The 27,712-nt window shown below is 37.7% G+C and overlaps 1 protein-coding gene across 3 annotated transcripts; it reads left to right on the plus strand.

Moving 5' to 3' along the window:
• The first annotated feature begins 2,892 nt into the window (after positions 1-2,892).
• On the plus strand, positions 2,893-23,570 carry LOC109215117. Of its 3 annotated transcripts, none has more exons than XM_019379139.1 (19): positions 2,893-3,007; positions 10,351-10,474; positions 10,633-10,860; positions 12,725-12,811; positions 13,094-13,183; positions 13,272-13,398; positions 13,497-13,597; positions 15,680-15,848; positions 16,087-16,208; positions 17,370-17,498; positions 17,571-17,669; positions 17,763-17,820; positions 17,905-17,980; positions 18,061-18,190; positions 18,995-19,152; positions 19,939-20,011; positions 20,275-20,469; positions 20,830-20,923; positions 22,546-23,570. In XM_019379139.1, exons 2-19 carry the CDS (start codon positions 10,400-10,402, stop codon positions 23,406-23,408), a joined length of 2,874 nt encoding a protein of 957 aa, XP_019234684.1. In that variant the 5' UTR covers positions 2,893-3,007; positions 10,351-10,399; the 3' UTR covers positions 23,409-23,570. The 3 variants fall into 3 exon arrangements, with proteins under 3 accessions (XP_019234684.1, XP_019234682.1, XP_019234683.1); XM_019379137.1 differs by having other exon boundaries at positions 2,909-3,111; positions 10,336-10,474; XM_019379138.1 differs by lacking the exon at positions 2,893-3,007 and adding an exon at positions 3,014-3,111.
• Positions 23,571-27,712: the final 4,142 nt, after the last annotated feature.

The following is a 27,712-nucleotide window of genomic DNA, read 5'->3' on the forward strand; positions in this document are numbered from 1 at the left end:
ATCCGCTGTTTAGCATTATTAAATCATGTTTTAGCCTATTGTATTGCTGTTTAGCTGTTTAACTTCGAATTGGAAATGTGTCAGCTGGCCTTGTCTTCACGAGAGGTGCCATCACGACCGGGTCTGGGTTTAGGGTCGTGACATTCCCCCTTTCGTTGACGAGTATTTGTAAGTTCTATCATACTCACAGTACGTCTCGTACTATAAAAGCGATTGAGGAACTCTTGCTCTAGTTGATCCCAGCTATCGATAGATCCAGCCTCGAGGTCCGTATCCAGTCAAAAGCATTTCCTTTTAGAGAGCGGACAAACTGCTTGATATGGTAATCTCCATAAGTCCCAGCTTTGTTGCACGTCTCCACGAAGTGCGCAACATGTTGCTTTGGTTACCTTTACCATCAAATTGTTGAAACTTCGGAGGTTGATAGCCAGCAGGCATCTTCAACATATCGACCCTTGCAGTGTACGACTTTGCATATGTAAGGGAGGATTTGGCAGCAACTTCGTATTTGTTATTAATGGTTCCTTCGATGAACTCCTTCAATTGATCGATTGGTATCATCCCTTCAGATGAGACAGGGATAGCCTTAGTGGATGCTGCTTGTCTTGGGGGAGAGTCACTTTCTAGAACTTCTAGGAGTTTGCTGGGTGCATGGGTAGATTCTTCTTCCATCAAGATTCCCACCCTGTCTGTTAGCTTGTCAATTCTAGCCTCTTGATTTTGCATGCATTTGGTCAAGCCAGCGATTGCCTCCGTCAAGTTTGCCAACTGCTCCTCCATAGATGAAGTGTTTGTCACCATGGCTTGCATGATTGCCGTGGGTGGCGGAGAGTAGCATGTTGATCCTTGATTGGCTCACGCTATGTGGTGTAAGTGGGGAGGATCCATCACTTGAAGCATCATCATCTTCCTTCACAGTAGAGTGCTTGGAGCCGGAGAGGTCAACCAGAGCAAGAGTTTTCTTGATCTTTTCAGCAACATCGCTCCCTCCTTCAGATGCGTTTGTGGAAGATCTTGCTCCTTTTGAGGATGAAGATCCAAAAACAGGGGTTGATTCGGACGACACTTGGGGTGCTTGTTGTCCTAAAGAGCTTGCTTTGCTCCTCGTAACTGGTCCTAAGCTTCCAAAGGTGACATCGATGATGCTTTCCACATCAGCATAGAACCTGGAGTTAGCAGCCTTCGTGGAAGTTGAACCGGAGTTGATTTTCTTTGAAGCCATTTCAATGTTCTTGGTATTTGGTGAATGAAAAGTTGAGATGAGAGGTAGGGATTGTCCCACTGGGCGTGCCAAAATTTGCAGACAATAAATTTGGTTCGAGAAAATAAAATCAAGACCGAAAATATCGCAACATTAGTAGTATTTTATTTTGAATATTTGAGTGTACAATCTCTATGAATCCTCTGATTCTTCTTTTCAGCAGTAAATATATTCAAGGGCTTTTGAGCTTGATCTTGAATTTGAATTTGATTTATCCGTCGGGAACACTTTGATTGTTGTCACGAATTGTATCACGAACAAGTAGCCTTGATCTTGAACGCCTTGTATTTGATTTGACTTCGTTCTTGATCTTGAATACTTGAATTGTTCTTCGTTCTTGAGCTTGAACTTGATTTGTTCTTCGTTCTTGAGCTTGAACTTGAACTTGATTGCTTGAAGCTTGAAACTTGTGGAGGAATTTGCAGCGTTTGATCCACGAGCTCTTTCCTGCTTCTTGTTATAACTTCTGGTGTCTTTTCCGAGTTATGAAGACCCCTATTTATAGTTGTGGAAGGGAAGAGTTGTGATAAGAACAAACTCTTTCCGACCAATCAAATTGAAGTGTGACATGGCCGCATTTGATTGGCTAGAACATGTCACTTGCACATGTGGCATGATTTTATTGGCCCTTTAATTTGACTTGGCATGCCTTGTCATTTTGACACGTGGCATAATCCTATTGGCTCTTCCGCTTGACTTAGCGTGCCACGTCATTTGACACGTGGCACCAAACTGGGCCTCTAGGAAGATGGTATCTTGGGCTTAGTGAAGTGGACTCATCACTTTTAGCCCAATTAAATGGGCTAGCCCAATGGATTAAGACTTATTTATTTAATCCATATATATTGGACTTATATTATTAATTTAATTATGTTAGCCCATAATATTTATTTGGACTAATATATTGAAAATGGTTCAAATTATTTTATTGAATTTATATTCAATAAAATTTGCATGCCTACTAATAAAAATTTAAAATAAAAACAACAAAGGACCTCCGGTGTCGGCACGTGCCCGTGTTTCCCCTATCTAGTAATATTATAAAGATATTAAATATAAAATTTATAATATGTTAAATCAAAAGTGTTATATAATAAAAGATAATGATAAAATATTGATGAATATAAATTATTTTGATGAATAGTGTTACATCAAATTTGACGGAACATTATTTATACATCAAAATGGTGTAAGAAATAATGTTAGTTGAAGCTCCAAAACACAAAATCTTACACTAAAATAACATTTGGCGTAAAAATTGGCGCAGGTATAAGTTTGGAGATGGTCTCAAAAACCCACATATGCCCCCACCTATACTCGAACACTTCAAACTACTAAATAAATAAATAATATAGTAACATGCCATTTTTAAAAATGTGAACAAACTATCCTAAATTGTAGAAAATTTGACCGAAGATATCGTAGAAACAAATGCTATTGTGGACCATTAAAAGTCGGCAATTGAAGAAAAACAAAAAAGAGGAACACCAATTTGAGATGGAAAAGGCAAAAAAGCAAAATGTGTTTAAAAAAAAAAAGGAAAAAGGCAGGAGGAAAATTAGGTAGGGTCCACTTTGAAAAGAAGTTACGTATGTTTTAAAAAAGAAAATTTATTTTTTAATACAGAATCACTCTCAGATGCAGGTGCGGAGCGAAATAGCGTTAACCGAAAGTGAATCCTATTGAAGCACTAGACTTGTATTGTGAAAACGACGTCGTGGAACCCCGTTTTTTTCAAAGAAAGAGGTCGGTCTTTTCTTATTCACACGCCTTCCTCTGTCTTCACTTCTACTTTCTGTGTTCTACCCAATTTGGTGTTGTAACCGAAACCATCTTTTGATCGTAACCAGGTTTTTTTCTTTACAACGTTACCTTTAATATTCAGTAATTTTTTCTTCATTTTAGTACGTCAACATTCTTCTTTTAATGTTCTTATCATATAAAACTGATTTTTTGTTTTGATTAAGAGGGATCTTGATGATTTGTTTTGATTTGGATTGTTCATTTCCCAGGTGGGTTTTTGTGTTTATTGAAGCTCTTGGCTTTTTCCCAATTCATTTTATCCTTTTGTTGAGATATGGCTAATTGGTGCTTGATCAAATTAAAAAATCTCCTTTTTAGTGGTTCTGTGCAAGAATGTAAGAGAAATAGTAAAGGAAATGTTTGGCAGGCTAATCCCCATAATGCCTTTTTTTTTTTAATAAATGCATAGCAAGTTCACTTATAATCTGGAATTTCTCAAGAAAGCTTGGACTTTGTTTATCTTTTTCACGTTCTCTTTGGTTATTATTGATGTTTATTGTGGTAGTGAGTGAAGTTTGGTTGTTTTTTAAATAAACATGGTGTCCGGGCTAGTTTGCATGCACCTCGACTAATTCCGCGGGTACGTGCGACGTCCCACCATAACATGTCACAACCCATGATCAGGCATCGCAACTGGCACTTGAAGAGCGACTACCCAATAGGCAAACCGTGTCCTTTATCAGCTCAATTCATTCTCATATCGAAAGAAAAATTGAAATGCAGCTAATAATAATAATAATAATAATAATGAACTTTTATAAACAACGGAAGTCAATAAAAAAACAGTACAAGTTTGAAATCAGCTCAAAATAGCCAATACTCTGTCAAGGAGCATCTATAATGAAACTGAGTATAGGAGTTTAAGTGTTTAACAACCCTACTACAACTGAATAACTGAAAGATAAAGGAGAGATGACGCCACGGTTTTTATGTGCTTGGCTCAGCTCAACTGGATACAAAAGCTGCCTCGAACAAGATTAAGGATGTCCAGCAGCTCTACTATTGATCTGCACAAGGCAGGAAATAGCAACTTTGGTGAGCTAAAGCTCAACAAGTTCACCCGAATCCCCTGCCATGACCCGAGGAGCAATTGTCTGAAAATGTATTATGCTATGAACAAAGTATAGCATAAATCATAACTGCAATTTATGTATAGTGAAATAGCAACAAATACGTAACATCTCATAAGCTGTGTCTCATGGTGTCGCATATGGTAGCATCAGATCGTCCATAGGGCATACCCCTACTTGTGTTGAATTATACATTTCAGTAGACCATTCATAGTCAACAATAACTCATACTATGCTCAACCATCAGTGCGTTTTAGTAGCAGACCTCTAAGGTGGCAACCGGACTGTGAGTTAACTATGTACCACCAGCATGATAGCATCATCTCATCTCATCAATTAAATGCACATAAGACAGACAGTGTAATCTAACAATATCAATAGATGCGGATGGAGTCATGCTATGAATCTCAACACGTCTAAAATTGGCACATATCACAATATGCTGCCTCACCAGTGCAACTAGTATGTCATGCTCAGTTTATCATGAATTATATAGAACATGCTTTATAAACTCAATTGTGAAGAGAAATACCTTAGATATATAGCATATAAGCTAAGAAAACTGTATAAATGTCGTAGTACATGTTTGCCCCTCAACATACTAGGTATTTGAAAGCTTTTATGTAAGTTCTGAATAATGACACTGGAAATGCAAGCATTCCAGAAGCTAAAAGTCTCACTTGCCTTGAAATGGTAAACCCTTGCTTCACTTGGAAAGTCCAAGTCCTCCAAGACGATTTCCCTGACCTCAATCTATGCAAAATATCGAATAACCATCAAATTAGGTAGGGAAACCATTTCCATAATTTAACGAAAAGTCAACCCCTAGTTTACTCGGTCAAACTTCGAAACAAATTTCAAATTCTGGTGATACATAAGCTCATGAGTTCAAATATGTGTTTAGCATCTCAATTAGAGTCCATTTACTTGGTCAAAATCATCAAATTTCTCTTTTGGGATGTCAGGTCAAATTTTCCTAATTTTCGTTATACGTTGTCATGAATCTATGGTTGAAAATGAACTTCCATCAAATTCTAGTATTAAAATCCCGAGATGTTGTAGAATCATTACCTTAGTAGCTTAGTCGAAATCGCACACTTGTATTTTCACCCACAAGCTCCTCTTTACCCAAAATGGCAAAAGCTAGGTTTGAAATACGTCACTGGGCTGGTCTATTTATAGAAGTCTGAATTTTTTTCCCGTGCGATGTGCCTCAAAAGCACGCCCTACCCTTGTGCTTTTCTAGTGAGCCCCCAACCAATGCACAAGGCTAAAAAGTTTGGCCTCATGCACGACTTTTTTGGTTTTTCACTCTTGCCTCGTGGGACGCTAAAACCCACCTGAGGGGCTCGAGTACTATCCCAAAATCATCCCAATAGGTCCAAAACTATACAAACTTATAGAAAGTCTCCAAACTCAACTTAAATTACAACTGTGCAAAACAACTAGTCGGGCTGTTACACAGGACCAGGTAACGGGTAATTCTGTCCACCAAGGCTTGGATAGATGAGAAGAAATCACCTAGTGTTTTTGTCTCTGCTGGAATTTGAACCTGAGACCTCATGATTTTCAACCACTTCATTGACCACCAGGACTTAAAGGTTAGTTCTACAAAGTGGTGGTTAGACCAACTATGTCGTATGGGGCGGAGTGTTGGCCAGTCAAGAAATCTCATGTTCAGAAGATGAAAATAACAGAAATGAGGATGATGGGATGGATATGTGGGCTACTAGGAAGGATGATGAGATGGATGTGTGGGCTACTAGGAAGGATAAGGTCAGGAACGTAGATATTCAGGATAAGGTGGGGGGTGGTACCCATGGAGAATAAGATGGGGGCAGGGAGGCGGAGATGGTTTAGGCATGTGAAGAGGAGATGTATTGACGCCTCGATGAGGAGGTGTGAGAGGTTGAATATGGGAGATATAAGGAGAGGTTGAGGGAGGCCAAAGAAGTTTTGGGGAAGGTAATTATGTTGGATATGAAGCTTCTTTTGCTTACTGAGGACATGACCCTAGATAGGAAGTTATGGAGGTCAGAAGTTAGGGTGGAAGGTTAGTAAGTAGTAGAGCTTTCTGTTTGTCCGTACTTTGTAGTTTGTGTTACTCTTATATAGTCTATTCTTGGATGTCTATATCTATCTGATGTGCTCCTACTTCGCTTTTGTTACTATCTTGTTGTTGCTACTACTTTTTCCATGTCTATCGGCTTCGTTTCTGTTACTATCTTGTTCTTGTTATTGTTTTTTCCATATCCTTTCGTTACCTTATTTCCTTTGTGTTGTTGCTGTCTATGTTGAGCCGGAGGTCTATTGGAAACAACCTTTCTACCTGCACAAGGTAGGGGTAAGGTCTGCATTACACACTACCCTCCCCAGACCCCACTTGTGGGATTCCTCTGGGTTTGTTGTTTGGTGTTGTTTCATTGACCATGAAGCTACACCATTGGGTGCTTGAGGTTTGGTTGTTTTATCAAGTAAATTGTTAAGAAAAGTTCTAATTAGAGCATTCAAGATTTCATATGATTTGCTTCATGCCCTTATTGTGGTCTACTGCATGTAATGTTAGCACTTGTGACTGCTTAAGTATTATGTACAAATTTTTCATACTATCATACACATTGTACATCAATCTGCTTAAACTTTTCTTACTTATGAGAACTTGCATGCTGCAATTATTCATTTTGAGTTCTGTAGTAAAAGCTGAGGATCTCCCGGAAACAGCCTCTCTACCCCTCCGGGGTAGGGGTAAGGTCTGCGTACACTCTATCCTCCCTAGGCCCCACTAGTGAGATTATTAATGAGTTGTTGTTGTTGAGTTCTGTAGTAAAAAATGATAGAACCAGCATCAAGTGATTGATGGTGATTAGAAATAGTTACAACCAAAATAAGTGTCGTTACCTACTCTGAAGAGAGCTATAAAATCGAGCATGGCCTCTACATCCTGTGTATCATGTATATGTCCATCTGCATATTGCTCCATAAATATATCTTTTTGGCCGTAGTTTTTGTGGTTTTGGGGGGTGGGGGGAGGAGCTGGGAGCTGGAAGATGAATTTGAAACAGCACTAGTAGTAGAAAAATACAAAAGCATTAGAAATTTCAGTGTCAATGTCATGTGTGAGAAAGCAGGGGTGAAAATATATTATTGATGTATTATGTGTTTTACAATAGCCCTATTTATATACGATATTTACATATACCTAAAACCTTTTGTATCAATGCAGGACACTTTACATGAACTAATTCTAACACTTCCCCTCAAGCTGGTGCTTGTAAATTATATATACCGAGCTTGTTGTATTTATAACTAATACAAGGACCAGTGAGGGACTTGATGAAAATATCTGCAAGTTGATCATTTGACTTCATAAATTTTGTAACAATATCTCTTGAGGGATCTTCTCTCTGATAAAACGACAGTCAATTTCAATATGTTTAGTCCTCACATGGAAAATTGGATTTGATGCAATATGAAGGGCAATTTGATTTTCACACACAAGTTCTATCTGGTGATTTCTCCAAATTTTAATTCTTTGAGCAATTGTTTGATTCAAACTAGCTCATGTTGCCATAGCCATGGCTCAATATTATGCTTTTGCGCTAGATTGAGCAACTATATATATAGTTTTTATAAGCATGGTGTCCGGGCCAGCTTGTGCGTACATCGACTAATTCCACAGGTAACTGCCAGATTGAGCAACTACATTCTGTTTCTTGCTTTTCCAAGAGACCAAATGACCTCCTACTAAAACACAATATCTCGATGTGGAACGTCTATCAGTAGGTGATCTTGCCTAATCAACATCTGTGTATTCAACAATATGTTTATGGCCTCGATCCTCGAATAGTAATCCTTTGCTGGAGCTGATTTTATATACCCAAGAATGCTAACAATTTAGCATAATTGAACATATCATTCGCATATATTTCTCCATTTGCCAGCAGCATTTTCTCTTGAATGAGACTAAGAGCATGTAGTTTCTGTTTTCTCATATTGCAGTACTTCGTTATAGAATTTGTCTCATCCTTACATAAGTGATTACTATAATCACATTAGAGAATTTGAGGCAAATGAACCAGATCAATCAAGCAGTAATTTAGTTTTTAGGTAATCTACTGCTACGGCAGGAAAAGGCATAAAAATAAAGCCCCCTATCAACAAGAAAATCAACAACAACAACAACGACCCAGTAAAATCCCACTAAGTGGGGTCTGGGGAGGGTAGTGTGTACGCAGACCTTACCCCTACCCCGATAAGGTAGAGAGGCTGTTTCCGATAGACCCTCGGCTCAGGAAGATGGCAATAAAACAAGAAAAGACAATTCATCAGTATTGTCAACATAACCATAGAAATAGTGACAGCATCCTAAAAACCATAAAATAGATGACATGCAATAACAATAACCAGCAACTAAGGAATTTGAAGAGAAGAAATAAAGCGTTTGAGATAAATAGAAGAACATCTGAAGGAATTTCCAACTTTTATATAGATGTTAGTGGAAAACTTTTCATCTGTGTATTTTTGGAGTAAATATGATATATATTTTTTCATACGTTGGTAAAAGAAAAAAAAGAAAAATTCATAAGTTGGAGTACATATGATATGCCAATAAGTATTGATGATTGGCTGGTTTTTGTAGAAAAATACGTTCACTTGTAGGCTTATTTGTTTCTTGTTTACACCATATATAGGGTATTTTCCCCAATATATTAATGAGAAGATTTATTATTATCAAAAAGAGTTCAAACGCAAAGTGTCTGGTGGGGTTTTAGGCGGAAAGCCCAACTAAAGGAGTTGCTTTAGTGAATAAAGGCACAATTAAGGAAAAGACTAAAAGCATTGTAGGTAATGCAAAAAAAATTACTGTACAGACGAAAAAATTGAAAAAAACTACAAAGAAATGAAAAAAATGAAGTAAAAGTAGTCAATTAACTTTGATACATGATTTAAATGCAAAGACACAATTTCTAGTTTAATCGCCTAAATTATGTTCCTACTCATTAACATATTCATTCACAATGCTTATTCAACAATTGATATGCCTTTTTGCCAGCTATATTTATCTTTTTGTTATAGCTGAGATATTCCTTGTGAACTAGGGGGAGTATGAGCACGTCCCTGTACCCTGCACCTGCTGTCACTTAAATACCATGTTCCTTGCCGGTGGTAGGATGTGTACTCGTAATGTGCATCCTATTCACACATCTAACTGTACTAATGTCTGGTGCTGCTCTTTTTAACGTAGAGCTTGCGGGAAATGAGGCTCACGACTTAATGCGTTGGTGCTTGCACTACGACGCTGCTTAGGCGAATTGAAGCAATCATTATGTGCTTCACTGAGCTTTAGGGCTTAAGTGCACCTTAAGCAGGCTCTTAATAACACTGGCTACTGAAGTTCTGAAGCAACAATCTGGTAGTGTGTGTGTTAAGGTGTTCCCTGGACATGTTAATTAAAAATGAATATTATTGACATATGAGCTAATTATATATAACATGCAAGTACCCTTAATATCTAGCGACTTCTACATGCCATGCTAATTTCTGTAAGAGTATGTTATTAAGGGCTAAATGAAAATGGTAAGATTAAGGAGTTATAAATTTAGAAAAGCGGTCTTTTTAGAAAAGACTAAAAAGGAAAGAGTGTATATAAAATAAAATGGAGGGAGTAGCTGAATTATGACTCTTCTCAGATCTGTAAGAACACATTTACCTTGTGCAGATATTTTGTTTACTCTAATTTTACTTTGCATTTACTCCTTTACTATGGATTGGTCTTTACCAAATGACACCACAGGTATGAGTAATCTGGTTTAAGTCCATGTGCTAACTAAGTTTTGATATATAGGAGATCATTCATTTGCTTGTTCGCATGACAATCCCTACTTTCTTGCTTTTTATTTTTTCTTTTCTTTTGTTTTTTCCGTTTGGGTTGGGGGAGGGCTTCCTATTATTTGATATACCTCCCACTATTGACATTACATTGATAGAAATAGAGTGATTTCTTGTCTGTTAGTTTACCGTTAGCTAGTATTTCTGAACCTCAGTCTTCATAACTGTTCTCATAGTGTGTAAGTTTACCATTGAGCCGTTATTTCTGAACTAAAGTTTTCAGAACTTCTTTTGCATCCTTTAACTGCTATTGCTCATGCTGGTTTAGCAGGATGATAGAACTCATATTTTCCAAACTAACTCTTTCTTTAGTCTCCTTTCTTTCAGATCTGTTCCTTCTTAGATAGAAGTACATTTCTCAAACAGGCTACAAACAATGGGATGGGGAAACATCTATAAGAGGCGTGTGAAAGTTTTTACTGTAGCGCTTATCATTTACTTTGATTACAAGGTATGAGTTATGTGGCATAGCTGCTAGTTTCCTAGTGTTATGTTTGAAAGTTAAAAGATGAAAGAGCAAGAAACTGGGGTTTATCATCTTATTTCTTTTTCTTTTTGCTAACAAGACTGAAGAACTTATGAACACTATTATGTGATGTTTTCGTCAAGGCTTTACAGCAGAGAGAAAAGTGGGCAAACAAGTCTAAGAAAGCTTCTCTATGGGAGAAAGCTCATGAACGCAATGCTAAGCGTGTGCTTAATTTAATAGTAGAGCTTGAAGGTTTGTGGGTGAAACTTGGACAGTACCTTTCAACACGTGCTGATGTACTGCCAGAGGCTTATACGTGCCTTTTGAAGCAATTACAGGACTCTCTTCCTCCACGCTCTTTAAAAGAGGTAACTTTGGTCAACTTTATCAAAGGAGTTCCAGAAATGGATTGTTTGCAACAACCCTATTGCTAGCCAATCGGTTCTATATTTTAGTCATTTGCAATAACTACCCTATTGCTAGAACTTTTATCATCTAGGGAAACTAAATTTTCAGGAACCATTTAGAATCTCATGAAATTGAATTTTATCTTTATGCTTATGATGTGGAGGTGTATGTTATCTGCCATTAGTTTTATAGTTTCTCTGTCAATTTTCATATCAACGGGTGCTTTGGATTTGGTGAGTTAATGTTCTAGCTTTTTTACCCTTCTTTTCTGGATGTCCTCCTTTATTCGTTTATCTTCTCCTTGCACTCTATTTGAGGGTTCTTTTTTATACGGGGTTTGGGGGGGGGGGGGGGGGCTCTAGTTTTATAATTTCTACGTTGAGATCTGATTAGTCTTATGGATGTTCTCCGATGAGGAATATATGAATGATAACCTGAATATGATTTTATGATTGAAACTTGAGAAACATCATGAAGGTTCACTCAAGAATCTTTTGCACACTAAAGGAGCGGTTTGCACATCTGACCCATGTGTTCCATTTGTTGTGTGGCTGAGAGGGTAAAATTGAGAGGATAGAGAAATTGTAAACGAGTGGAGGCTGTGTTTGACCACTTTTTAAAGTCGAACTTTTAATTGGCTTTTTTAACATGACCATGAAGACCTAGATAACTTTTAATAATCGAAGCACCTCAGGTTACATCGAGCTGAGAAGATATGCTAATAACTTCCATGACTTCATTTACTTACAAGTCATACTATGGTGCATCTCTGAAGTAAGCAGGAGAACCAAAAGAAAGCAGGGAAAATACGTGCCTCTTTATCCCACTGTGCTATCTATTCTATGTTGCTTGCACTTTTGAATTGATACTAAAGTATTTTTTGAAATACTTATCTCGTTTTAATGTTTTTACATGATTCCTCCTCCTCCTCTTTTCTTCTTCTTTCATTGATTAGCATATTTTTAACAAAATTCCTCCCTATCCGAAAACCTCAAGTTTATGTACCTATATAGCCTCTCCTTCAGAACCCCCCTGACCCCCCCTCCCCGACCCCCCCCTCCAAAAACAAAAAAGAAAAAAAAAAGAAAAGGAAAAAACCCTTCTGCTCCATGTCGTTTTGTTTCTCAAATTTTTAAACGCGTACATCTATGTCATCCACCCACTGCATTTTGATTGGAAATAAAGTTTAAGAGGAAAGAAAATTGATTGCGGGAGACAGCAATTCCTCAATTACAAGTCACAAGAAGATGGCATTCTTTGCAGTGTGAAGGCACAGATTATGGAAAAACCTATATGCCATTGTGAACAAAAAGCGTCAGTTTATTATCCATTTATTAGGGACTATTACTGCTCTTGAACTGTCCTTGCTAGACAGAACCATTTCAAAAAGTAGCTCAGTCGAAATAGCTCTAGCTTGCTCCCATGGAAACTCTTTGTGTTTTGTAAGCATTAGAGATATACATTTCAGTGGCGCCTTTTAAATCCTTTAAAAATTTGTTTTCTACTTATCTCCTATATCATTCAGATAGTCTTTTCTATGACATAATTTAGGGATGCCTAATTCACTTTAGCAGGAAATTAGCTACATAGCTCCTTATGGTTTCATTTTCTTTGCTCTAAGAGCATGGTAATATCTATATATTTTTGCTCATAAAATCATACAAGACATCAGTAGAAGTTCAATTTATGTTTATGCAGTGTGAATATCTAAACATTCATCAAATTGATTAAAAAGAGTATCCAAACATTCATCAGAATGATAAAAAGAATATCTAAACATTCATCAGATAAATGTTACTAATTGAATGAATTGTTTGTTCCCAGGTATGCTACACCATAGAAAAGGAGTTTGGGAAGACCATGGATGATCTGTTCTTGGATTTTGACAACGTACCTCTGGCAACTGCCTCAGTAAGTGGCTGAACTAAAAAGATAGGTGCAGAGTGGAAACAAGGATTTCTCACTAGGCGGTTTTGGCAGTAATACAGCCACTGGTTTTCTACCTTGACTGTAAAATCTATAGTTAATTCTGTCAGTTTTATTAAGTACACGGAGATGTGGAGTATAATAAAGGAAGTTGGTGCGAGTTATAGGACTGGTGGTGGTCCTAATATTGTCTTTTTACGTTTTTCTTTGTTCAATACCTGAGGCTTATAAGTTATCCTCACCACTCTTAACATTACTTTTCTGCAGATAGCGCAAGTTCATCGTGCAACTTTGAGTGATGGACAGGAAGTTGTCGTCAAAGTTCAGCATGACGGCATAAAAGCAGTTATACTGGAGGTTCTTTATGCTAGAGGCCATGATTTTTTCGCTGTGTGAATATAGAGTACTGAAAAAGAGTAGTGTCATTTACTCCATTCTTTTGCAGGACCTGAAAAATGCCAAGTCAATAGTTGATTGGATAGCATGGGCGGAACCGCAATATAATTTCCACCCCATGATAGATGAATGGTGCAAAGAAGCACCTAAAGAACTAGACTTCAATCATGAGGCTGGTATGCTTCAAGTAGTCAAAATGATTTTCTTAATCCTTCAGCAGTGTTTTTTTCTGGATCATGTTTGTTAAGCTTTTTTTTTTCTTTTGGTTTGTCAGAAAACACTCGAAAGGTCTCGAGAAATCTCTGTTGTAACAAAAGATGTGATGATAGCAAGCCTTCTAATCACGTGGATGTACTAATTCCTGAAGTCATTCAAGTACGTTCGTCTAGTATTTTGGAAGTTGTCTAAGCTACTATTGGTGACTTTTGAAGAGCTCTAGTCTCTTGTAGAAGTTCCTACTTGAATGCTCTATAAATTTGATGTTATTGATAGAACTAATAGGGAGAGGAGCTCCACTGCCGTAAGTAGTTAATATACATCTACATGTAGAGAGTTGTTATGTCAGATCTATCGCCTAGAAGGAAACATGTTCCCTGTAATGGTCAGAGGGACTTCACCAAGGTTCATATGGATGATTTAAGAGGGACTTTACAACTTGTTTGGGACTGAGTAGTAGTAGTTTTTTTTGTAAGGATCCACCAAAGGTACTTGGTGAAATCTAGTCATTATTGCATCTCTTTTCATGTTATTTTTTGCATGAAGAAAAAGACAGATGGCACGCGCAGATAAGTATACCTGAACTCCTGTTTCTTATGCTTGATTTTGAGTGGAGTTTAAGGTGGTTTAGCAGTAAAGGTCTCTAACCAGCTCAATCTTATGTGTCGCTTGACGGTCTGCTTGTGTTGTACTCCCTCCGTTTCAATTAAATGACACACTTTCCTTATTAGTCCGTTCTAAAGAAAGAATGACACATTTCTATAGTCGAAAACAATTTAACTTTAAACTTTTCATTTTATCCACTTTACTCTTAATGAGAAGCTTTTATAGCCACATAAATGTCATGGCCTTACAAAGCTTTTGCCCCTTAAGCTTTTAGGACCACATGTTTTAAAAGTCTTTTTTTTCCCTTAAACTTTGTGCCAAGTCAAACTGCATCATCTAAATGGAAACGGAGGGAGTAACAAGTATTAGGTCTAGCAGGGAGGAAATAACTGAGTAGGGTGTTTCCTTTTCCGTTTTTTTTTCACAAGGGTCCACTCCTTTCCCTTTGGTTTATGACAGAGATATCTTTATGTTTGAAGGAGACAGGGGTGAGAGTTAGCTTTTGGGGACATAAGTGGTGTGGGGATAATATGTTGAAAGATCAATTCCCGAGAATTTTCAGAGTGTCATGCCAAAAGGAGTTGACTGTCCAACAAATTCGAGAAATTCAAGGCGGAGAGGTTTTCTTGGATTTGAGATTCAGGAGGGATTTCAATTATTGGGAAGTGATTGAATATCCAATGATTGTTAGATTTGCTTCACAAGCTATGTTAGTCACTTGATAGCCATGATGCATGGAAGTGGAGGTTGGGGAACAACAGAGTTTTTTCTGTAAAGTCTTCTATGAAAAGCTTTTGGTTGAAGAGGAGGATGTGTTTCCATATAGCTCAATTTGGATACTGAAGTTCCAAGGAAAGTGTGTTTGTTCATTTGGTTAGCAGCTAGATGGGTGATCTTGATGGCCGAGAACCTTAGGAAGCGGATGGTCGTTTGTGTTAGTTGGTGCTTCATGTGTAAGGAGGCGGGTGAAGATGTGGATCATCTCCTTCTACATTGTAGCCTAGCCTCGAGGCTATGGAGGGAAATAATTTCTTTGTTCTGCATAGCATGGGTAATGCCAAGAACAGTAAAAGAGTTAATGTGCAGCTGGAAGGGTGGGAGAAGGAGGAGAAGGCGCAGGGCATGGACTGTTGCTCCTCTAGCAATCATGTGGGTTATTTGGAGAGAGAAATAGGGCTGAGGGAGATATGAGTTTTGTTCAGTTGAGGAGTAGCCTCCTATCCCTTATTCTTTTTTGGTGCACCCATGAAGTCCCCGTTTGTATAGAAGATTGGGTGTCTTTTGTAGAGAACCATATCTTTTTGTAGTCTTCCTTTTTTGGTGTAGTTCTTGTATGTGGCCACTTTCGTTTTGGCCCATTCATTAATGAAATTTTATTTACCTGATCAAAAAGAAAAATCTTTATGTTTGACAATGAGGGGATGTGTGATGCACTCACCTATATAATTGTGTTTCACTTGTCCTAAAGATGCTGAAATTGTTTATGGTATTTTATATTAGTTTACCGATTATTTTAGAAAGGTGCAGGCTTCAATCACTTCCATTGTCTCATTAGTTACTTCTGTCCCTGTATTTGTGAGATGTCTTCATTTCTTTCTCAATAACATTCTTATATTGGATTACTTGAAATGGCAGTCCACTGAAAAGGTGCTCATACTGGAGTATATGGATGGTGTTCGTTTGAATGACGCTGAATCACTTCGAGCTTTGGGAGTAGACAAGCAAAAACTTGTCGAAGAAATTACACGTGCATATGCACACCAAATTTATGTTGATGGATTTTTTAATGGAGACCCTCATCCAGGTAGATTTTCATTCCTTTCTCTTTCGATGAGGCACTGTGTTAACTTTGAGTTACGCCTGACGTGATTTTGTTGATATGCTGCTTGTCAAGACTCAAGACTAACTTGCTTATGCTTTTTACCTCTCAAAGATTCTACATAAGCTACAACATTTCGTCCTGCTAATTATGCTGAGTAGACGTTTCCAACTCTTAACAGTGGTTCACTGTGTTTAATATTCTTTTGGGTTGTCAAGAATAGGAAATTTTCTGGTGAGCAAGGAACCCCCTCATCGCCCAATTTTGCTTGATTTTGGGCTCACAAAGTTACTTTCAAGCTCCTTGAAACAAGCTCTCGCAAAAATGTTTCTGGCAGCTGCTGAGGTTTGTCCAGTTCCTTTAACACCCAATGAGGTCTGTGTAATATACTTGTAATATACTGTAATATATGATGGTTATGTGGTGAGTAATAATTTGAGAATGAATTATGCGATAACTAATATTGTAAAATTATTATGCAGGGATTGCAGTACAAATGTCAAGTAGCTATACTAGTTAGTATGCAAGTGCAAGTTTTTGTTTCAAAAAACATTAAAGTTACAACTTATTAAGAATTCGTACCATATAAGGTTTTATTTTTGTGGGTACTAAAACAAGGCGCATTACTTGAGTGTATTTTTTAAAATCATTTTAGATGCTCTTATCTATGTATTGTTTGTATTCCAATTCCTATCTTGCATCGAATAATATACAATATTACCGTTTAAGTTATGCAAGTATTGTTTATATGGAAAAAAGACTGGTAAGCAAATGTTCTGTTAATATGCAGAGTTTTATGTCCTGAACCAAGCTTGTTATTCCTTACAGATTCCTATGCCATGGTTATTTTTCATATAGGGGAAGCAAATGAGCCCTTACAGTACTTAACTGGTTCAGTAGTATTATTCCAATATGCCATGACAAGTACTCCACCTAGTAACATGAACTCCTTAGTCTGACCATGTCTTAGCATCACAAACAATGTACTCGTGTATCAGCCCTGTGTCTCAACTGTTAACTTTTTACGAAGTGTCAATAATCAACTTTTTAGTAATAATTAACATTCTATTCTCCAGCCAGACCTGACCTATTTCATCTACCCTTGTGGATATTCTGGTATCAGAAAAGGATAATTATTTAAATCCTTTATATCTGTGTTATAGTTTCATTTAATTGTACAGAGTGCTTAAACCCAGCTAATAGGTCAATGAACCCCATTATTAAATTGTATCTTTGTTTAATTAATTTCCCTCTTTCAGGATAAAGTTATAAGAATAAAGCACATATTATAACCAAATTCAATATAAAATTTAATTAAGGTGCAAGATGTTTTCTCATCTTGTTATTCTTGTACACTTGGCTGTAAATATTGAAGCCCTGTTGGCGCCTCTTATTCCAGTGACAACAATCAATTTGCGCTTCTGTTTCCAGATAATCAACAAAATGTGGTTATGTTGTTTCTCTACCAATTTGCGATTGTAAAAATTGAGATGCCAATTCTTGCAGGGGGACCATGTTGCACTTTTGTCTGCATTTGCAGAAATGGGACTCAAGTTTCGCCTTGACGTTCCGGAACAAGCTATGGAGGTTACTTCTGTGTTCTTCCGTTCTTCCACGCCCGCCAATGAAGCTCTTGTAAGATGCTCTTGTTAGTTGGTTATACCTATTCGATTTCCCTCATCTGACTTATCTCTTAATTTGATGAAGGAAAGTATGAAAATGTTATCTGAGCAAAGGTCAAAGAACCTCAAGGTTATACAAGAAAAAATGAAACTGAATGAGAAGGAAGTGAAACGCTTTAATCCTGTAAGCTAAAAGCTCCCTTTGACCACTGTTGACTCTGTGAATTATCAACCACTGACTTTGTTGTTCTGAACCAGCTGATTATATTTTCTCCAGGTTGATGCTTTTCCTAGTGATATTGTTATATTTGGGAGGGTTCTTAATCTTCTTAGAGGTTTGTGATGAATGCGCACTATTATCTCCTCTTTGTTTCATCTAAGCATGAAGAACTGACTCAGTGGTTGTCTGTGATTCTCAGGGCTTTCTGCAACTATGAATGTCCGCATAGTTTATATCGATATCATGAGACCTTTTGCTGAATCTGCTCTCCAATGGTTAGCTCAGTTTTGTGCTTATTTTACCATATATCAGCGGATGCATTGCTCACTGAGTGTTGTTCATCAACTTGTACCAGCAACTTAAATAGAGGGCCATCCTTGAATCCACGATGGATTTATGACACCCCAGTTCATTCTGATGTTGAAGCCAAGCTAAGGCAGCTTTTGGTTGAGCTTGGGAATGCTGAGAAGATACTCGGAATCCAGGTACATACTCGTAACTTCCATGTTTTTGCGGTCTGATTATCCTATCAACCTGCTTCCCTTCCCAAAGGCTTTGTACACAACTCTTCTTGCAAATTCAGGGGTAGCTAACACTACTAATGCTGTGGGAGTACAATTTCTTGCTGCAGGAAAAAGTAACGCAAGGTCTTTAGTCAAGATAAGTCCGTGGAAAAGGAAGGTTTTAGTGAACCCATATCTCATATTGAACACTCAATCAGATAGAATAAATTAATTATAGAGTTCGGACTACCTTTTCAATTTGGGGTTGGCGTAGAGGTAGGCTGTACCTTGAAACGAAAAGAAAGCTCAAAAAAAAAAAAGTTACAGAAGATGGAGCAGTCAGTTACTGAGAATATCAACTAGACAATTCATTATTCTGTGGATGAGTGAGGAGCACTGGAAAATTCTGCGCTGATCATGTGGATGTTTCAGATTGTAAAGGACATAATTTAGTCTTCGAAGTTGTTGATTTGAGTTGAGAGTTCTTTAAGTGAATAGGAAGGGGTAATTTTTAGTCAAACTCTATAGTGCTACAAATCACATATATACTCAATTTTTCTCTATGTAGAGAGTTATTCAGTGTTCCTTTCTGGGTTTCTGATATTAGATTTGGACTTAACAACTCAGAAGAGGCTTCCATGTCTCTTTTAATGAAGTGATCTTAGATCCTAGCTGCAGGGGTTAGTCATACTGCTGCCAAATGTTCTAATGTAGAAAATGTCTCTGTTGATTCATTCCTGGGTTTCACTAATTCAGGCATGCTCATTATTTGTTGTGTATTTTAAGGTATGTGCCTACAAAGATGGAGAAGTGATCATTGATACTGCTGCTGGGGTACTTGGAAAATATGATCCTCGTCCGGTCCAACCCGATAGCTTATTTTCTGTTTTTTCAGTAACAAAGGGAATCAGTGCTGGACTGGTACACTGGCTGGTTGATAATGGGTATGTGATCCTAGAAATAATTTCAATGTCTACTCTGGATGTCCTAATTTTCGATCCTCTTGTCTAAAATACAGAAGTTTCTAAATCGTTTAGAAAAACGGGGGCTTTGGTCTTGTGGTAAGAGCACAAGTTGTGATGTGTGGGTTTGGCGCACATCACGGGTTCGAACTCTGCCGCAAACAAAAGCCTAGTATTTTAAGTGGAGAATAATGGTGGTGGTGGTGGGGGGGAGGGGGGGGGGGGAGGCACTATTCATCGAGTTTCGAACTGTGCGCCGCTAGCCTAAGTTTACGCTGGCTGCTAGCCTACCACAACCACCCTCCTTTCTCCCTGTTTGGGACTTTTTTTAAGGCCTGCCTTCAATCGAGGCGTGTCATTATTTCTTCATACTTGCTCCTTGCTGTAGTTTATTTATCGAATATGCCATTACATTTGAAGGCTCCTGATAAATCAAAATTTAGAAGGTATATGTAACCATTCTTAAAAAAAAAAATTAAAATTCAGAAGGTATGCATGGGATGGAAACACCTTTGCTCATACGTCCATTTTAAAAATACTGATTCAAACTTTAAGAGCTTCAAAGTAGAAATATTTTCGGTTTATCTACTAATGATCTTGATCTTTCCTATACTCATTTTGTAATTCTACTTTCCTTTCAATGTGTCTTGCTCATTTTGAAGTTTAAGGAGGTACCCTATGTTTGTGAGACATTTTGTGCTCTAGCTTTGTTTGGGGTACATAATTTTTGCCTTTGCAATTAACCAATGAGAACATTATATCTAACAGAAAGCTGAAGCTTGAGGACAATATTGCAAATATTTGGCCTGAATTTGGATCAAATGGAAAAGACCAAATAAAGGTATGTATAAGAAGTTATGAGCTACACCACAATAGAAATTGTTTCTGACACTTCTTGAGTGAGTAAATGATTAAAGAAGAAGAAAAGTTAATTTCATTCTTTTTTTCCCCAGAAAATATTTGAAAGTAGTGACAGAAAGCAACACCAAGAATTGTAGAATACCTATTTCTTAGTCCTGGATATTAATTGTTTTAATTTCCAACTATGTCAGTTTGAGTGCAAGCTTCTTTATCTTTTTTTTATTTTTAATTTGATTATGGCAGGTTCATCATGTTCTTAACCATACCTCTGGTTTACATAATGCCATGGGTGGTATTAGCCAAGAAGATCCTTTTTTGATGACTGATTGGGATGAATGTTTAAAGCGGATTGCCATGACTGCTGCAGAAACTGCACCGGGTCATGAGCAGGTGTACCATTATTTGTCATTTGGCTGGTTATGCGGTGGCATTATTGAGGTAATGTTGCATTTCATATTTTCTGATCAAATTTTATGACTGTAATTGCTTGCCAATTATTTGTGTCATGACCCCTAATGCATCAACTAAAGTATGCAAAGCACCAAATGTTATTGAACTAAATTTAACTTAAATTTTGAAGGTAAGTTTCCAAATGTGAACCATGTTTATGGTCACGATGGGACGATGGGGATTGGTTTGTTACAGAAAGATCTGACAGTACCTATTAGTGGCTCCTCTTTCGAATTTGAAATGAAATAATTTTGTAGTGGAGCGTCTGTACAAAAACATATTTGCTATCAGTATATTATAAAATCTTGACATGCTTTGAGGTATTTATCTATTGTCATCTCAATACAGCGAGCATCAGGAAGAAGATTTCAAGAACTCCTAGAAGAAGTGTTTGTTCGCCCTTTAAAGATTGACGGCGAGCTCTATGTTGGAATTCCTCCAGGCATGATTAGTGTCTACTTTTTATTATTTCCTAATTCCTCCTACTGCCCTTTGCTATCAATTGGCTCATCTTTGCTTGTTCAATCTCGTTAACTATGCTGACTGACATGTTAGCAAATAATCGTCATAGTTTCTAGGTCCCTTGTCAGTTGATAACTAATCTAACCGCGCGGGATATACCATATTCATAGGTCATACTTCCGAAAAATGAAAATTTAGACTGCTTTTATCCATGTTCAATATTATCGCAGCTACCTCGTTAAAAATTAAGGTTCAAAATAAGTTTCCCATGTTTATATGATGCAGATGAAATATTGTCGGTATTAACATGCTGGAGTTATGAGTACTTGTAGGTGGGCAGTTGGCCGGTAACCACCTCAAGTTTTGAGGGGTAGCTTATCTGATCACTAAGTTGTCAAAATTTCCAACCCATCTGGCGTCAGACAAAGCAGTTGCTATAACAATGACAATAATAATAGTGATAATGATACATTATAAAGTGTGACTGTAGAAGAATTTGGACGTATGACATTTAGTCTTTGGCATTCCATTTCTTCACCTTGTTTATCTTATTTCTCACATGGTACAGAACTGTGAGAAACCAGCTGCTGTGTGCATTGACCTATGACCTTCAGGAGGAGGACAGCCATAGAGTTCTCAGGATTTTGTATAGTCAATTCTAGAACCCCAAAGCCTCAAGAAATTAACCTATAAAGGGCTTTCCGGACTGAAGTTTCTGTATCACCATGTAAATATGCTTCATGCTTGAGCACTTGTTGATGTAGATACTTGCTACAGAATTAGCAACTCCCAGGCTTCCCCTTGTTGAAAAAACCCTGGTTCCCCTTCCTATTCTCTTCCAAATATCTTGATGCAACAATGTGATGTTCTTTTATTGGAGTAGATCTATCAAGTTTTGAATTTGCCTATGTCCCGATTATGTAGGTTTCGTCTAAACCACAAAGAAAAGTTTCATATCTCAAACAATTTATATTCTGGAGGCGAGTGACAGCCTTGCTTTACACATTTAATGATCAAACCACTCAGACCTTCTTTTCTCACATATAGAAGATATAGGTTTAAAAACAATTCTATTCCACTGAGTCCCATATTTCAAATCCCCACCCAAGCATGCGCAATCCCCTTCCGTGAGGGCAAGGGATGGGTACATCCTGAAGGGTCTTATTGTATAGCATGGTCATTTAATCAGTCTCTTCCTAGCTATAATCACAGCCCCCCCCCTCCCCCCCCCTCTCTCTATATATATAGAGAGAGACTCTCCCTCCGTCTCAAGTTATCTGTCATGGTTTCTAAAAATAGTTGTCTCAAATTATTTGTAATTTTAGAAGTTCAAGAGTAACTTAATTTTTTTTCCTATTCTGCCTTTAATATTAATTGTTCTTGAAGACTACAAATACCTTAATTATGAGTAAATATTTAATGAAAACAGATTATAATTTAAGACATAAATAAGGGTAAAGCAGTCAGAATCCTTTCCTATTTAATATTTTCTTAAGGGGCGTGTAAAAGAGAAACGCGGCAGTTAATTTGAGACGGAGGGAGTATGACTATGTATGTAGATGAAACCATTTGATAGTTGACACCTAAAATTCCCTATTGCAGGTGTGGAATCTCGACTTGCAACGCTTACAGTAGATATGAATGATCTCACCAAGTTGTCGAATGTCAGCAACCGTTCAGATTTGCCATCCACCTTCCAGCCACAGCAGATCGCTCAACTTGCAACTACTTTACCTGCCATATTCAACTCACTCTATGCTCGCCGTGCTATTATACCTGCTGCCAATGGACACTGCTCAGCTCGTGCCCTAGCCCGCTATTATGCTACACTCGCTGAGGGTGGGAGAGTTCCTCCACCGCATTATCCTTCCATCCCAACCTTAGGAAGCCACCCACATATTCCAAAGTTCCCTTCTCAACAGACTGTTAAGAAGCAAAAGTCTCGAAAGAAAGCTGCTGCTTCAGATGTTGATGGTCCTGGACCGACTCAAAATAGAAGTTCATCTATTGATAATGGTTATGGAAATGATGGAAAAGGTAATGTTTACGTCCGGATTCCCGATGACAATAGCTACAGTGGCGGTGATACGTCAAGTGATAACCGGAATAACAAACTCTTCCACAACCAAAGAGTTCATGATGCTTTCATGGGAGTTGGAGAATATGAAAACCTTACCTATCCTAATGGGCAGTTTGGGCTTGGGTTTAAAAGGAGTTACTCAACAAATGGGGAACTTATTGGCTTCGGGCATTCCGGTATGGGCGGATCTACTGGTTTTTGTAACCTCAAGCATAAGTTTGCAATTGCAGTAACTCTGAATAAGTTGTCATTTGGATCTGTGACTGCGAAAATAATACACTTGATATGTTCTGAGCTTAACATTCCAGTGCCACAGGAAATTTCAAGACTTGTTGAGACTGGATCTAGTGATCAGTTGGATGTAGTTAAACCGCTGATTAATTGACAAAATTTCACTCAAATTTTGCCATTGCGAGTGTAACTATATCATCAAGACAAAAGAATACCATTGTACTTGACAATACAAGTTTAAATTATGGTAGTATATTCTTTGCACGTGATACTGAAGCTTTACAAACTTTGTAAGTGTGTATAATTCCAGGATCGAGCACATGGCCATAATCATGCTAAAGCAACTAAAATCTCTTGTTTTTAATAAGTTTGATATAATTGTGCGTATAGTTTTTCCGGTTCTAACTATAGAGTGAAGGTTTAAGCGGCTAGATACCTTGAAACTTCCATGAAAAGCCAGCACTAACGGAAGGTTTAATTTAATATTTTTCTTTTCCTTTTCCTCTTTTCCTTTTTATTTCTGCTATAAATTTCTTCTCTTTTTTATTTTAATCATATTATTATTCTCTTTCTCCTATTCCTAAGAGTAGATTTTAAATTTATATTAAATGATGTATTTTGACATATTTAAATCAGTGTTTGAAAAGGCATGGGCGTAACGCGAGGCGTTTTACATATGCCTCAGGGAGGCGTGAGCCCCGAGGCACAGGGCGTAAGCCCCATGGGTATTTAATTATTAATATTTTATAAAATAATATAATTACAGTAAATATTTATAAACAAGTAAAATTGTATAAAAATTGAAGAAAACTATATACATATATACGCTAGTCAAAACAAAAAACTAGTCAAAACAATCTATTATATGCTACTTACAAGCATAAGTAACTTGAGACGAAAAGAATAAGGCAATATGGAGGAACAAAAATGATGACTAACCTGTAATTTGAAATTTAAACTTGCTACTATGAAGGAGAATGGAGTTCTCTTATATTTGTACACAAAAAATTGAATATTCATTGCTTTTGGGAGATATTGGCAGACTAGTGGGCAAGATAAAGAATTGGGAAAGAACATAAATTAGGACTTCAATCAGTATAAAAGGCCTTGACTTTTAAATTTAATACGTTTCAGTTCCTTTTTAAAACTTTTGAGTAATTGCAAGATGACTTTTGAGAATTTGGGTATTATATGAATGACTTATTCAATAAATTTTGTTTTAATTTGAAAAAGTCTTTGGGGCTTACGCCTGTAACAACCTAGCCAGTTGTTTTGAGAATTTAAGCTCTGTTCGGCAGCGTAGGGTCTTGAACAACTTCATATTATGTTAATCAACTTGCGGGCATGGTTGAATTCAGTTACCAGATGATTCGGAGTTGAATTGGAAGAAGGAATCTAGTTTTGAAAGTTTAAGCGGTGAAAATTTGACCGAAATTTGACTTTTGTGTAAACGGCTCCGGAATGAGTTTGGATGATCTCAACAACTTTGTATGGTGATTTTGGACTTAGGTGTGTGTCCGGATTCAGATTTGGAGGTCCGTAGGGTAATTGGAGGCATTTCGACGAAAGTTGGAAAAGTTGAAGTTTGAAAGTGAAAAAGTTTGACCCATAGTTGACTTTTGTGATATCGGGTCGGAATGCGATTCTGAGAGTTGGAGCAGCTCCGTTATGTCATTTTGGACTTGTCTGCAAAATTTGGTGTCATTCCGGGATGATTTGATAGGTTTCGGCGCGTGTTCTAGAACTTGGAAGATTTGGAAGTTCATAAGCTCGATTCATGGCGCAATTTACATTTTCGGCGTTGTTTGATGTGATTTGAGACCTCGAGCGAGTCCGTGTTAGGTTATAGAACTTGTTTGTGTGTTTAGACGGGGTCCTGGGGGCCTCGGGTGTGTTCTGGGTGGGATACATGTATTTTCCCCCCTATTTTGCACTGTTGTTCTGTCTTCTGGTGTTCCCTTCTATGCGATCTCATAGGCATAGCCGTGATCGCGAAGGCTCATTTGGTGGCTAACAATTATCCTTCTTCGATTCATAAATACTAGTCCGCGATCGCGCACGTATGTTTCTGCCTTCTCCGTGTTCGCAGTCCATCTCCCGCGTTCACATAGCTCAGCTATAACAGCTAGTGACTCGTTCCCTTCCTTTTCTGCGAGCGCATGCATCATCTCGCGGTTGCGTAGTGCATTTTTGGGTAGTGTCCATTTTCTTCTTCGCGATCGCATTGCTTCTTCCGCGATCGCGATGTACAATTAGTTGGGCAGGCAGAATATATTCCCAAATCGAGGGTTAGACCATTTTTATCATATTTTGACTTGTAGAGCTCGGTTTTGAGCGATTCTTTGTGGGGTTTTCAAGCAATTCGATTGGGTAAGTGTTCTTCACCTAGTATTTGATATATTCCATGATTTTATCTTTATTTTTATCATTTAATTTGTATTCTTGGTTGACGAAAATGTTGGCTTTTGAAGAAAATTTCTAAAATGAAAAATCATGATTTGAGGGACAAAATGGTATCAGAATTTGATAATTTTTGTATGATTGAACTCGTATCGAAAGGGGTACTCGGTTTTTGTAAAATTTGTCGGGTTCCGAGGAGCGGGCCCGGGGGTCGACTTTTGGACCAATTTTTGGATTTTGTTAAGATTGAGACTTTATGATTCGGAATAGTTTCTTATGAGTTTTATTTGTGCTTTGAAGTTATTTTGGTTAGATTTGAGCCGTCCGGAGGTCTTTTCACCTGAGAAGTGCATTTTAGAGTATCGGTTTGTCGTCTTTGAGGTAAGTATCTTACCTAACCTTGTGTGGGGGACTTCCCCTTAGGAATTGAGTCTTCTATGTTGATTGTAGTTCGTGTACGCGAGGTGACAAGTGCGTGCTCGGACTTATTTGTGGAAAGTTACTCACTGTGTATGAAGTTGTTCGTGATACGTTTGAGTTCCAATTTGCTGGTTTCACTTCTACATGCTTTAGTTAGAATTAATTGCTTTAGGATTCACTCTTATTGCCTATTTGACTCTTATTTGACTTAACTGAAGATTTTGCCTCTTCTATCGTCATGCTATCTTTTCATAACTGCTTATTTTTAATTGAAATTGTTATTGTCACATCATATAATTGTTTAGTTTTAATTGGATCGGAGATTATCTTCTGTTGTTTACCATTATTTGAATTGTTGAATATCCTTCGAAATTGCTCAACCTTAAAAGGAGTGTAGATAACCTATATCTTAGTTGACTTGCCTTTATTTGAAACTATTTGACTCGTGTTGGCTTCCTTATTGTTGACTTGTATATTGTGGGATCGTTGCTATATGTTATTTTTCCCTTGTTGAACTGTTCCCTTTATGCCTAGCATTCTTTACTGTGGTTATTCCTTGTGAACTTGTTCTACCGTTTCTTTGTGCTTGAGTTGGTTTACTCGTCGTACTTTGTATTATTGTCATTTTTGTTGTTGTACTTGTTGTGGTGAAGTACGAGATTTCTGCCGTGCTGTAGCTGTTAATTCTGTTGGTTACGCTGCATATTTACTTTGCTACGGGACGGTATCCCGGTAGATCCCCCGGTTCTGCGTATTTACTTTGGGACTACGGAACGGTATTTCGGTAAATCCCCCTGCATATTTATGTTTGGGACTACGGGATGGTATCCCGGTAGATCCCCTTGTTCTGCATATTTACTTTGGGACTACGGAACAGTATTCTGGTAGATCCCCCTGCACATTTACGTTTGGAACTATGGGACGGTATCCCGATAGATCCCCATGTTCTGTATATTTACTTTGGGACTACGGAACGGTATTCCGGTAGATCCCCATGCACATTTACATTTGGGACTACGGGACGGTATCCTGGGAGATCCCCTGTTATTATCACTATGTTCTGAGCTATTGCTTTTCATCGATTCTATCCCTGTGTAAACATTCTACGTGCTTTCCTTTCTTTTCCTTATGCTTACTAGCTGGTATGAACTATGTTAGGACACTTGCACAAGCATACACGTGGCTAAGTACCCTTATCGGATAAGAGGCTTCTTGATATTCTAAGTATAGACGCACACCCTCGCTTACTTGCCTTCCATGTGAGAATGGCTCTATTTGGCATGTGAGTTGTCAGTATGATTTTGAGGTATGATGAGGGCACAGGATGCTAAATGTTAGGGCTCAGGTATCGAGACCCGTATTGTATGATTATGAGATGAGGTGTCACAGGGTGACTTATATTCGAAGGATATTTATTTGGAAAGGTTATATTCGAAAGGTATTTATTTTGAAAGAACTATTTTTGAAAAATATTTATTTGATTGAAGTACATTTCGTACTATTTTATCACTTGAAGGATTTGACTAATTGATTGAAGTTTGTTGGCTAAGACTATATGTGAAAACTGCCGTAGTTGCTAAGTTATGACTTGTCTTTGTTGTATTTGTGATTTCGGATTTGGGTTGTATTTTCGTTCAC

This window comes from Nicotiana attenuata, unplaced genomic scaffold (assembly GCF_001879085.1).
Source record: "Nicotiana attenuata strain UT unplaced genomic scaffold, NIATTr2, whole genome shotgun sequence".
Lineage (NCBI taxonomy): Eukaryota > Viridiplantae > Streptophyta > Magnoliopsida > Solanales > Solanaceae > Nicotiana > Nicotiana attenuata.

Excerpts from the sequence above, each read along its gene's own strand:
- LOC109215117 (XM_019379139.1), top strand. The coding sequence starts at position 10,400 with ATGGGATGGGGAAACATCTATAAGAGGCGTGTGAAAGTTTTTACTGTA. Across the intron at positions 17,499-17,570 it reads CGCCCGCCAATGAAGCTCTT|GAAAGTATGAAAATGTTATC; the intron begins GTAAGATGCTCT and ends AATTTGATGAAG. Across the intron at positions 20,470-20,829 it reads TATGCGGTGGCATTATTGAG|CGAGCATCAGGAAGAAGATT; the intron begins GTAATGTTGCAT and ends ATCTCAATACAG.